At 43.0% G+C, this 12,636-nt stretch overlaps 2 protein-coding genes across 5 annotated transcripts; both read right to left on the bottom strand.

The window, feature by feature from the left end:
* Positions 1-28: 28 nt before the first annotated feature.
* LOC136491472 (glycolate oxidase 2-like) lies at positions 29-4,669 on the bottom strand. 3 transcript variants are annotated; one of them, XM_066487784.1, is made up of 14 exons: positions 4,301-4,669; positions 3,879-4,221; positions 3,379-3,522; positions 2,823-2,947; positions 2,690-2,736; positions 2,537-2,614; positions 2,324-2,448; positions 2,157-2,223; positions 1,979-2,041; positions 1,788-1,857; positions 1,605-1,705; positions 1,419-1,523; positions 1,180-1,329; positions 30-1,123 (listed from the first exon to the last, which is right to left on the bottom strand). In XM_066487784.1, the coding sequence occupies exons 3-14, from the start codon at positions 3,516-3,518 to the stop codon at positions 1,094-1,096; spliced, it is 1,101 nt and encodes a 366-aa protein (XP_066343881.1). In that variant the 5' UTR covers positions 3,519-3,522; positions 3,879-4,221; positions 4,301-4,669; the 3' UTR covers positions 30-1,093. The 3 variants fall into 3 exon arrangements, with proteins under 3 accessions (XP_066343882.1, XP_066343881.1, XP_066343880.1); XM_066487783.1 differs by having other exon boundaries at positions 32-1,329; XM_066487785.1 differs by lacking the exons at positions 3,879-4,221; positions 4,301-4,669 and having other exon boundaries at positions 29-1,329; positions 2,823-3,008; positions 3,379-3,493.
* Positions 4,670-8,273: 3,604 nt separating this feature from the next.
* Positions 8,274-12,258, bottom strand: LOC136493749 (glycolate oxidase 3-like). Of its 2 annotated transcripts, none has more exons than XM_066489895.1 (12): positions 12,073-12,258; positions 11,394-11,606; positions 10,418-10,542; positions 10,291-10,337; positions 10,115-10,192; positions 9,891-10,015; positions 9,719-9,785; positions 9,569-9,631; positions 9,319-9,388; positions 9,138-9,238; positions 8,855-8,959; positions 8,274-8,770 (listed from the first exon to the last, which is right to left on the bottom strand). In XM_066489895.1, exons 2-12 carry the CDS (start codon positions 11,531-11,533, stop codon positions 8,588-8,590), a joined length of 1,104 nt encoding a protein of 367 aa, XP_066345992.1. In that variant the 5' UTR covers positions 11,534-11,606; positions 12,073-12,258; the 3' UTR covers positions 8,274-8,587. The 2 variants fall into 2 exon arrangements, with proteins under 2 accessions (XP_066345992.1, XP_066345991.1); XM_066489894.1 differs by having other exon boundaries at positions 8,276-8,770; positions 11,394-11,537; positions 12,073-12,253.
* Between the last annotated feature and the right edge of the window lie 378 nt (positions 12,259-12,636).

The raw sequence follows: 12,636 nt of genomic DNA, 5'->3' as shown, positions 1-12,636 counted from the left end.
TTTTCTTATTTCTTTTCTTGTTTTTTAGTTTTATTATTGTAGGAATAATTTGTATTTACTCTTTTTATGGAACAAATGGATGGCTGAATATTTTTTGGTTTAAAATTGTTGAAACCGTGATGATAATATTTATTGGAACATTGCAAATTAGCAAAGGGGATATTTTTAATTTTATGAAGGTGGATCTTTTTTTCTAATGAACTTGAAACATTTTTCTCTTGAATCTGAACTTGCAACATTTTCCAATGGGTCTGTTCGCTTGTCTGAATTCTGGAGGAATCTGGATGGTTTGGAGGAATGCTAGATGAATTTGTGAGAGAAAAACACTGTTCCGGATGAAAAAAATAAGCGGATCAAGCCGGGTTTAAGGGCACGCGAACGGGCCCGTACTAACTTTTCCGTAAGGCTGTAAACCAAGGACATTGTTCAGCTCAATCAAAAAAATATTTCAACATTATTAGAAAATATTCTCTAAGAAAATTTTCTAATGCGTCAAGCGGGGGTCCTGTTTTAAATATTTCATCGTAAGAAATATAATGGTGCAATCATAATTTCATTTGGATGCATTATTCAGAAACTATAACTTTTTGTGTCTCAAATATTTTTGTCGTCGGTGAACAAGGTTCCTCCACTCGAGAAAATTAATTCGATTCCAGTACGATTCCAGTATCAACCAAAATGTCCGATATATCTCATACTGTTGACTAGGTCCACTTTGGTACATAAGTAGTTCCGTCCCGTCCCAGCATCTATACAGGCCAATACTAGTTAATATTAGCCACTCCGCCCTATATCAGTCATTTGGCTGGTGTCGAAACTCAAGTGAGACCTGTTTGATATGCAATTTTGTGACTTATTGAAGCATATATTATCAAGCACAGGTGAGCAAAAGTAGGCTGAAAATAATGAAGTCATAGAGTGACCGGCATATCAATGTCATCTCTTCATTTGGGTCAGCCTTCGAAATTGTAAGCCCTCAAGGCTTGATGGGCTAACAATCTGAATGGTAGACGCAGAGAAATGAGAAAAAGCCCAAATGAACCTAGTAGCACATGGGCCAAGAGGTCAAAACCAATCCGATGGGCCAAGACAGTCATGCCAGGGCAATGGGCAACAGACTTTCCGTGCTGCACAACAGCAAACGAATCAAAGCCTACATCGACGGATCATGTCGCTCTCAGTGATAACGCGATCGCGGGTGATATCTTTCAGCGACGTACAGCCGCGCAGCGCCATGGTGATCTCGAGCTCATCCCTCAGCATTCGCAGTGCATTCCTCACCCCAGCCTTGCCGTCCACAGCAAGGGCGAACAGTACAGGCCTTCCAATCTGACAGAGGACAAGCATGAATGCATGATGCAGTACATGTCAAGAAATCTTCCTGCATTGAAGTAAGATTAATCCAGCAAAGGACTTACAAATACTCCTGAGGCTCCCAGTGCCAAGGCCTTGAACACGTCAGTGCCACGGCGGATGCCGCTGTCAAGGAACACAGGCACACGGCCCTTTGCTTCTCTTACAACCTGAAATTTTCGTTGCCAAGACAAGTTAGCATAAAGCCATGAACCAGAGATATCCTAGGCAGCTGTGATTGATTTGCATACCTCTTCAAGGCAGCTGATGGTTGCAGGAAGATAGTCTAGCTGGCGGCCCCCATGGTTGGACATAATAATGCCAGCAACACCGCATTCAATAGCAAGTCGAGCTGCAAATTTGCAAATGTTTTATGGGATCATAGATCAGGTTGAGTGGCATAGCATTTAAAATAACTGAAACCAAATACTTACCATCTTCTGCTGTTATGACTCCTTTCACTAAGATAGGCAACCAGGTAATCATCTGTAGCCACTTGATATCCTGCATTACACTATGTTGATAGTTCATTTTCACTGAGGTTTATGCATGAGATACTGTCATCTGATGGTTGAAGTCATTCATAGCAACTAGCATTAGCTGATTAGCATGTTGCAAATCCTACCTTCCAAGAAAGAGAGCTGTCAATCTGACTAGTGACATATGCAGCAAGGCCAGAAGCATTCGTCTGAAATATCAATATCACAAAACAGCTGTTATGAAAATAAAATAAAAAGAAATGAAATATATTCATCTCAATTTGAACCCCCATGCAATTAGACCAGCTCAAGTTTTCAGAAAACCTTGTCCATTTTGCCGAGATCCAGTCCTTCAAAGCACTTCAATGCCACATTTTCAGGCAGCGTGAATCTAGTGACACATAGAACAATACATAATTTGTTGTAAAGTATGTACTGCTCAAATACAGAACTCCTGCTGAAACTACATTGTATATATTCAAGATGCATACCTGTTCCTGACATCAGCTTCCCTGCGACCAAGCCGTGGAGCATCGACAGTGATGGCAATTGCCTTATAGCCAGCATTTTCTGCCCTTCTGACAAGTTGTTGCACAATATCCCTGTCCTTGAATACCTAAATGTGGCAATGACAGTAAACAGGGGAAAGATCAAATCAAGCAGGGAAAAAGGTAAAAATGTAATGATGAGTATGAACTTCATACTGAAAGTTGGAAGAAACGAAGTCCTGGTGCACTTGAGTTAACTTCCTCGATGCTGCAAGATGACCATGAAGACAATGTCTGAAAAATGTAACCAGTAAAGGAATTAATATGTGAGTCATCACTTAGCCGATAAAAAGGTGCAATCTTGCAAACCATTATAGTTCCTGCAGCAGCTGTTGCCTGGGCAGAAGCAACCTCTCCTGCATTTCAGATGAACCTCTGTAAAAGAACTTTCCTTTTAATGTTGCCAAAAGAGGAAAAAAGGTGAATTATAACAAGATAGAACCTTCTTGGTGGGCCAGTTTGTGCAAAGCAGTGGGAGCCACCATAATAGGCATGGAAATTTTGTAACCCAGTATACTCGTAGACATGTCAATATGAGACACATCAATCAGCACCCGTGGTCGAAACCTAATACCATTCATTAGATGGACACAATGAGGTTCTCAATATCTCTTTTCTTTTCTGGATTCTAATTTGGATCAAACACAAGAGCAAAACTTGAACAATTCAATTGGATTGTACTGAATAAAGAAGATAAACAAATGTAAGCGACATTTCACGACTCATATATTTTCTGCAAAAGAAATAAGCATAGGAGAACATGTTTGTATTCACTAAAGATAAACTTGCATGCTTGTGGTTCTTCAAACTAGGCAACAATATTTGTCAGTTCCTTTGCATTTTAGTCTACAGTTCAGAACTCATATGTTAAGGCTACAAAACGTCTTTTGAAAACCTAAAACAAAATCCAAAAAGTTCACAAATGGATGAAGTGATGTAGGTCATCCAGTTGAGCTTATAAACACAGCTAAGACCTAACAATCTGGAAGATAGCTTACAAAATCTTGGAGAACGCCTCCTTATTCTCCTTGAGTGTCCACTGGTCTTCTGCACCCCCGGCATAGAAGTCATAAACCATTTTAGGCAGCTTCTGCCTTGCAAGCTCCTCATAGTCAGAGACATTCGTGATCAACGCCATCACCCTGCCCAAATTTGGGGGAAATTCAGAAGCTCAGAAAAAAAAATTGTTTAGTGGTTGACATATATCTGTCAAGAAGGGGGCAAAAACAACACGAGCAAAGGATGAAGGCAATTCATGAACTGCACTGAGGCAAACTGAGGAAACATGTGAGAAGATCAAAACAATATATAAGATAAAACGAAATATCAGTGCTAAGCTATAAATCAAAACAAACTCCACAGTGTGATGAACTGAAATGGAAGTCTGCATCTTTCAATAATTCGACACATATCCATCAAACTAAGATGAGGAGAAATAGCACTAACAACAAAGCAGTTTTCGAGTTTTTTTGCAGGAGGGATCAACAAGAGGACTTACTAGACTGCGGAGAGCAGGCTCAGCGTTTGTGCCTGTGTGAGGGAATGGATTATCTTTGGCAGGTGACGGTCTGTTCCTACCGCTGGGACTGGAAACTGTTGGTTTGGTAATCAATTTCGTCCTTTGCGCGCATATGCTGGAAAGTGTTGGTAACTGGTAACCAATTCGTCGTCCTTTGCATGCATATTATGCCTGAAAGTGTTTGGCTTTTTGGTAACCACTCAACCAATTTCGTCCTCTTCGTGCATATGCAAAGACGAGGATAGTGTGATTGGTATCTGAATATCTGATCTATCAACAGTGACCGACAGCGACAGTGCAAGTAGGCTTTCTAAAATATCTCCTGCAATAATGCGTTTCGATTCGAGTATCAGACAGGAGCACTTCTGCTCGAAGTAAATTCGTGGATAAACTGTTCGCACCTGCTGTTCGGCTGTGGAATTCGACGCTCTGTAGCTGTAGCTATCGGAGACGAGTTCGCCATCCCTTCCCTGCAGCAGTAGCCAGTAGGCGATGAAGCTGTTGGTTGTGATAGCGATAGACTAGGATGAGACGGTTCAGCATGACGCGGATACTGACTGGCTGCGGTCATCCGGCGAGGAAAAACGATGCGATGCCTCCGTCAGTTCAGTTGGGGGAGGCGGAGGCCGGCGGCTGTAGTTGGGATTAGGGGCGGCAGCATCGGCGCTGCTGCTGGACTGCTGGTTCGAGCGGAGCCGTCGGGCCTAGCGGATGCCTCGCCGTGCGTGCGCCGAGGCGGGGGCAGGCGACGGCCCGCGGACGGGCGAGGCGGAGAGAGAGGCAGCCAGACAGGGTTAATTTCGGAACCTAAGGATATTTTTCGGAACTTTGAACTGATTTTGCTTTTGTTGACCATCAAAAACTTTATTTTTGTTATACTAGATTAATGCTCGTGCGTTGCACCGGGTAAATGATCAAATGTAAAATCAAAGAAAACCGAGGAATTTTGTAAGACATAAGCAGAGTAGAGCACAGAAATGGAAGATCATAGTCCTCCATTTCGGTTCTTAGCTAGCTTAGTTAGGCCTGATTTAGTTGGCGAAATTTTTAGTGAAATGGCACCGTAGCACTTTCGTTGTTATTTGACAATTAATGTCTAATTATAGTCTAATTAGACTTAAAAGATTCGTCTCGTGAATTTCGTCTAAACTGTGTAATTAGTTTTATTTTTTATTTATATTTAATGCTTCATGCATGCGTCTAAATATTCGATGTGACAAAAAATCTTAAAAAAATTTATAAAATTTTGGGAACTAAACACTACCCTAGTTTTCGTGCACTCATTAACTCACTGGGCAAGTTGTGTTTTATGTGTCGAACTTAGTGATGTTCAGTTGTCTTTTTATATAGGCAGTCATCAGCTGGCCAGTGGACACCTACTCCTTTCTCAAGCACGCATGTCTTGGCCGTTGCCTCATTGGTCAAGTCCACTTGTTAAGGAGTGCAGCTTTAGAAGCTCCTTGCGGCTCTTTGGCAGCGGCTTCCTTCTCGTCCACGTGCGTGACATGGCCTCGGGCCCGAATGGCAGGAACGGAGACTCATGGAGCGCTATGGCTCATCGTTGTCCGTGATGGAAATCTTCTTAGCACGAGGAAACGGTCGACGGCTCAATGCGTTCAAGGTGGAGCGTTGCGCTGCGCTGCGCCCACCACACGAAGATCGGGACTTCGTATCAAAGACGGTGACGTCCTATTGGATGCGGAAGGAGTTCGTATCAAATACAGATTTGATTTGTATCACCGGACATATGATTACTTTAGAGTCGTTTTAGATGTAGAGATGTTCGATTAATTTTTTTATCCAAATTGGATCATCTTTATTCTATCTAGACTTTGGTTTCCTTTGGGCATGATTTAGGACATGTTTGGTACAAATGACTACTTTCTCCGTTTCAAATTAAAAGTCGCTTTGATATTTTTTGTATATCTATTTTGTATCGAGATATAAATATAATAATATGTCTAGATACATAGTAAAATGGATGAAAAAAATCGAAGTGACTTATAATTGGAGAGAGAAATTATCCTTATATTTTAGAAGGGAGGGGGTAGCATTTATATTACCACGGAGAGTGAAATTATCCCATGCTCGTCCCCTGAATCCCCTGATAGATCAAATATCCTTCGGGTATTAGACCCATTGCCAACCCTATGCATGGCGTGATCTGGTTTTTCCAACACTATTTTGACACTGAAGGATTGTAAGTATACGTTACTTTTCCAGTTCTTATCCAATGTTCTAACCAAAGGTCCAACGGAATCTCCACGTTGCGCAACAAGTGCTAGAAAAAAATCCTAAATTTTTTCACAAAAAATATAAAGATATAACCACCGACCCTGGAAAGAGATACTATAATTTAAGCTAAAATTTCAACTAAATGTATATCAAGACAGACTAGGTCCCATGCAAACAGAAAATACTAGGGATATAGATGGAAAAAAAACATGTTGATCAGTAAATTCATAACTATCACATCTTGATAGTGATTATTACTCCCTCCGTCTCAAAAAATGCAATTTTGGAACGGTGTCACGTTTTAGTATATTAAGTTTGACCAATTATAGATAAATAAGTATAATTATTTATAATATAAAATAAATATCATTAAATTAATTACGAAATGTATTTTCGTAATAAATTGATTTGGAGCCATAATTGTGAATATTATTTACTAGAAATTTGGTCAAACATGAATCACTTTAACTGGCATGCAACCCATAGTTGCATCCTTTTTGGGATAGAGGTAGTACAAAGTACATATAGAAAATGAACAAATAAAAAGAAAGCTCAATTAAATATAGATATAGGTAAACTTTATTAGTCATAGATATGAAACATCCTCCATCGTGGAATGATAAACGTGTTTTGTACGGGAAAAAGTCAATTTTTATAAACTCTGATAAACAATTAGTCAATAGTAATTTTTATTTTGTCTAAAAAAATAATACATGTTTATAATACTAAAACTTGCATAAGTAGATTGTTTTCAAGGCGACTCTAAAATGATATTGATTCTTCGACAAATGGCAACATATTATAAAAGAAATCAAGAGATAAAATATATTTAATACTATTTTTTGCGGCAATGCCAGTGCCCGGATGTCCGGATAGACGCTCGCTCTACACTCCTGTTTCCTTGGCCCCCGCCCGAGCCTAGCAGCCTGCATTTCGCGCGCCCACGTGGGGCTGCGCCGCCGGACCGCTCGCGCCCCCTCCGCTTCTCACGCGCATTGCACCATGTGCAACACCTGATCTACTTTGCCACATCCAGATAAAACACTTGCAAAATACGTCCGAAACAGCTGAAACACTTGCAACATACGTCTGAAACACTTGCAAACCACCAGAAAAACCTTAAAAACACACGTGTAGCCATTGCAAACATTAATATGAAACACTTGCAACATACGTTTAAAAACACTTGAAACACTTGCATATATATGGAACATCCCGATCTAGTTTTGTAATATCCAAATGAAACATTACAACATACGTCTGAAACAGATGAAACGTCTAGAACATACACTTGAAACATACGTATATAGCCCATTGCAATATGTGCAATATCCCGATCTACTTTTACAACATCACTATGAAACACTTGCAACATAGCTCTAAAACATCTGAAACATTTGAAATGTACACTTGTAACATGCATTCGGCTCGTTCGGCTGCTCCACTCTCGGCTGGTCAGCAGACACAAGTCACTGTTGCCACAGTGCTCAAAAAGCAGCCACAGCGGCTGGCTTCTAGAGCAGTCGAACGAGCCGATTGTATCTCGGTGCGGCCTCCTCCGCCGTCTGCATCAAGGTGCCGCAGCCATAGCAGGAGGCGAGGTTGGAGGGCTTCCACGTCAGGGCTCGACGCTTCTCCTTGCGCAGCAGCCTCAGTGGCTAGCTGGTGGTCGAGGGAGCGGTCGCCATGCATGGGCGCGGCGGTGCCCGACTATCAGGCGAAGCGGGCCGCAGAGCAGAAGCAGCGGCAGGAAGCAGCGGGGCGGCGCGGTGGAGCAGGGGAAGGAGCAGCGCGGGGTGACTGTTGACGGCGGAGTGGGCCACAGAGCAGGAGCAGCAAGGCGGCCGACGGAGCAAGAGCAGGCAGGGTCACCGGTGACGTGCGGAGCAGAGCGGAGTAGGTCTCTCGTCACCTCCTTTCCTTATCCAACCGACGCAACGGAAGAGACGGACATGAATACCGTAATAAAAAATGAGTGGGCGCAGACCAGAGATTTATTGAGCTAATATGCAGGCCCACAAAGTGGCGTTCGGACGGACGAACGTCTTGTAGGTAGCATTTCCATAATTTTTGTCTATTGAAAATATAATTATCATTCCAATGCAAGGAGTCGCAGCATCCGATACTTATGACTCCCAAAATTATAAATTTATACGAAACGGATTTATGGACTAGTGTATTATTAAACCGGTCCCAGATCTCATAAACTCCTTTCCATGTGTCGAAACCCAAACCAACCACCAATTGTTATAAAAGAAAAAACAACCACCAACGCCAATCAACACTGGCAACTAGCCAACTACGACTGCGGTGCAAACAAACGTCATCAACAGGCACACACACACACGCAGCTTCCTTATTTGCATAACGTAAAAATGAGAGCACAACAGCTAGCGGTATCTAGAATTAGGACAGTTCAGTCGAGACCAACATGCTGAGCTGAACTGTACATTCTACAGCCGCGAGCGGCCGATCCTGTCGCTGTCGGTGATGACGTGGGCGCGGGTGATCTCCCTCAGCGACGTGCAGCCGCTGAGCGCCATGGTGAGCTCCAGCTCGTCCCTCAGCATCTGCAGCACCTTCCGCACGCCGGCCTCGCCGTCCACTGCTAGCGAGAACAACACCGGGCGGCCGATCTGCAACACCAAGCAACAGTGTCAGGTGTCGAGCTTGAACGAGATAACAATGTTAGCAGTATCCAGTGGGTGCGTCGTCCTTACGAACACTCCTGAAGCTCCCAACGCCAGGGCCTTGAACACGTCCGTGCCACGGCGGACGCCGCCGTCGAGGAACACCGGCAGCCGGCGTTTCGCTTCCCTCACGACCTGAATTCATGTGGCCCTTCTCGTAAAAACCTCAGCAGACATGGAAGTTGGAAAGCCAGGAAGCACAAGCAAAGCTTCTTCTGAAGACTCGGCTATTCATAATGAAGCTGTCTGTGCTTTTCTGGAAAACGTAACCTCTGAAGCTCTGAATATGAATACAGAAGGATAGTTAGCGTACCTCTTCCAGGCAGCTGATAGTTGCAGGAACATAATCTAGCTGGCGTGCGCCGTGATTGGACACAATGATCCCAGCAGCGCCATATTCAATTGCAAGTCTAGCTGCATTGCGTATATGTTTAATGCTGATGCGAAACTGAAGCTGCACCTCAAAGTCTGAAAGTCTGAAACTGAATACTTACTGTCTTCTGCGGTCACGACCCCTTTCACTAAGATCGGCAACGAGGTAATTGTCTGCAGCCACTTGATGTCCTGTTTGTTGTATTGCTACTTATCAGCATTTTATTGCCACATACTAGAACACTTGAATGGAAGTAGAGTGAAATACTATTGCATTTGTGTTTTTTGAATGCATCTTCCATTTATGTCAAACTTCAGATTAGCTGTTATCTGAAACTAGGAAGCTAGGGTGTAGTCGTGTAGAAATAATACCTTCCAGGAAAGAGTGCGGTCAACTTGACCAGCAACATAGGAAGCGAGACCAGAATCATTTGTCTGATACATCAAGAGATATTTGGTAAGAGAACCTGAAGAAATAGATGCATTTTTATAGCCCTATGTCAAGCTCAGTTTTCAGATAACCTTGTCCATCGTGCCAAGATCCAGCGCTTCAAAGTTTTTCAACACCAGATGTGGAGGTAAGGCGAAGCTGCATGGTTTCAGAGTACATATGCAGTGTGTATAGGACTCATAATAGAGAAAAAACGAAACGTTCATCCGTACAGCACACTGGGTTCAGTTCTTAGATTAGCACCTGTTTTTTATATCAGCTTCCCTGCGGCCAAGTATTGGAGTGTCTACCGTGAGTGCAATAGCCTTAAAGCCAGCCATTTCAGCCCTTTTCACGAGTTGCCGTACAATATTCCTGTCCTTGTAGACCTGATGGAGACGATGATACATGGTAAGGTCAGTCCGTCAGTGTGATGAACAGAGCATAAGCAATGCTCCTTGTAAGTTCATGAAGATAATAATGCATACATAGAGCTGGAAGAAACGTATCCCTGGCCCAACTGAGTTGACCTCTTCAACGCTGGAAGTAGACCATGAGGACAATGTCTGAAAAAACCATAAGATCAATCATAGGATCAGCACAATATAATGGATTAGTGTTTGGGTCATGACTGAGGTGCCACAAGCAGTGTGATCTTTGAAACCATTATTGTTCCTGCAGAGGCTGCTGCTCTTGCCGTAGCAAGCTCTCCTGCATTCCATATAATTTCTCCATGAGAACTTTCCTTTGGAAAAATGAGTATAAAATCGTAATTGAGCATTCGTCCGAACCATCAGGATGAGCCATTTTCTGCATGGCTGTAGGAGCAATCATAATAGGCATGGAGATGTTGAAGCCCAGGACGTTTGTGGCCATGTCGATACGGGAGACGTCAATCAGTATCCGTGGTCGAAACCTGTAATCATATCCACAAGGAAGCACAAAATGAGGTTCTCAGAGAACAAAGGAGGCCAAGAGGAACTGGTACATTTCGTTCCTGATTATCACATGCACTGTCTCCTTTTTCTCAAACTTGACTTGATGTCAGTGTTTGTGTTGTGGATAAATTAATTCTTATTCTTGTCATACATGGGAATGGTTATAGAGTTAATGAGCAAAAAGTCCTGGAGATAACTATTTAAGGTCTACTAGAAACATGCGAAATGCCATACTCAACGTCATCTGTATGAAAATTCAGAGTCGAGATGCATGACCGAAGAGCTGAAACCTGCAAGGAAAATAATTCTGCACATGTCCATGCATTTCTAATGTCATGTGTCGTATCTGAGAGTTCCTAATGAAGTTGGCATCTTCTTTTGACCATGCAGGCCACAAGTCACAAGACACATCTGATCTCTTGTCCTCTACTCCATGTGTGATTGGTCCACTTTGCTACCATTTACTTTTATTAATTAAAGGTGATTTTATCCGCTTAGACAAACAAATGGACAAAGTGACCTCAGACTAATTGTTATCATGAAGCTATACATTTTCCACAAGGATTGGAGAGGCACCTCATGTATTATCCTAACGCTCAAAAACTTAAAATAATAGTATATGGTTTTCTTGATACATGACAGTTTCTATCAGATATCAAAATATATATGTCATCCTTGTATACTTGTTCTGAACGTTTTCCATAAAGTTCTCGACTTTCAGTGAATTATTAGCTGCTGACGTGAGTAAAAACAAGAACAGTTGAATCAGCGGTGTGCTACCAATCGAATACGGCTAAAACCTACTGTTTTGGAAGGTAGCTTGGCTTACAGAATTCTGGAGAAGGCCTCCCTGTTCTCCTTGAGCGTCCACTGATCTTCTGCGCCGGAGGCATAGTAGTCGTACACCATCTTCGGCAGCTTCTCCTTAGCGAGCTTCTCATACTCGGTGACATTTGTGATCAGCTCCATGTCTCTGCCCAGACAATTCCTCACAGTTAGTTCCAGTTCATCGGCAGTTCAGACTTCAGACAACTTCTCTGATCTGCTAATACCACATATTCCACTTTCCATCATAAGAATTCACTTTCCATCAGAAGAATTCAGAACAATATAATGATGTTGTTTTGAGACTGATGATGAAAAATAACAAGAACAAGTGGGGGTTGCCGTATAGTTCAATACAGAGAAATCAAGCAAGGTTAAAACACAAATCAAAACATGGGGCAAAGCAACAAGACCGCAACAACAGAATGATTCGCGGATTCAGAGTTAGGGACATTCTTTGGTAGCCTAGCTAGGGGCATCACATAAATCATCACTGCAAAGACAGGAACCGATCCAATTGAGGCCTCCAATTGATTCCAGCGACCGAGAGGCGAAAGGAACGATTACCCCTACCCTTTCCTTGCGCAGAAGAACCCAAACAAGAAAAAGGACTTAAACCGGGCCGGAAAAACTAGACCGAATGAAATGAAATGATCAGATGCCAAGGTTCCCGGGGAACTCACTGAGCGCGCAAGGGAAGCGGAAGCGGCCGAGGCTCTGACGGACGCCCGTTCGCCGGCCTTGGAGTGATGAATTGGAGCAGGGGTCTCGTGGTGTATTTAAACACTCAGATCAGATGGTGTCATGGTGTGTTGTACTGCTGTCACTATGATGCGCCCGCCCGTGAGGGCTAAGTTGAGTCCTGAGCATCTGACGTGGCAGCATATTTGCATGTGGGCATGCCATGTAAGGAAATGAGGAAAGAAGAATGAGCAACTAGCGATTCAGAGAAATGTTTCAGAGCAGTGCATGATACTGTCTCACGTTGTTTTGGTCCCTGCACATGCCCTGCAGTTTTGTAGCCGTTCAGGCTCGCTGGACTGCAATTGCAAAATCGCTGGGAGTTCGGCAGCACGGTGCACGCACAAGCACGCTAAGGACAGGATAGAGCAGACGTGCGCCAACTTGAGCTTTGAGTTCCGCGCTTGTATTGTCTGTACAGATTCCTGTCATCCTGTCATTTTGCAGTGTCATTTCTGTCAATTGGCACGAACACAAAATTCTTCATTCTCCGCAGCATCCAAGGC

Source organism: Miscanthus floridulus, chromosome 11, assembly GCF_019320115.1.
Source record: "Miscanthus floridulus cultivar M001 chromosome 11, ASM1932011v1, whole genome shotgun sequence".
Taxonomy (NCBI): domain Eukaryota; kingdom Viridiplantae; phylum Streptophyta; class Magnoliopsida; order Poales; family Poaceae; genus Miscanthus; species Miscanthus floridulus.
Note: the sequence above shows the minus strand (reverse complement) of the source record. Positions and strands in the feature narration are given on the sequence as shown.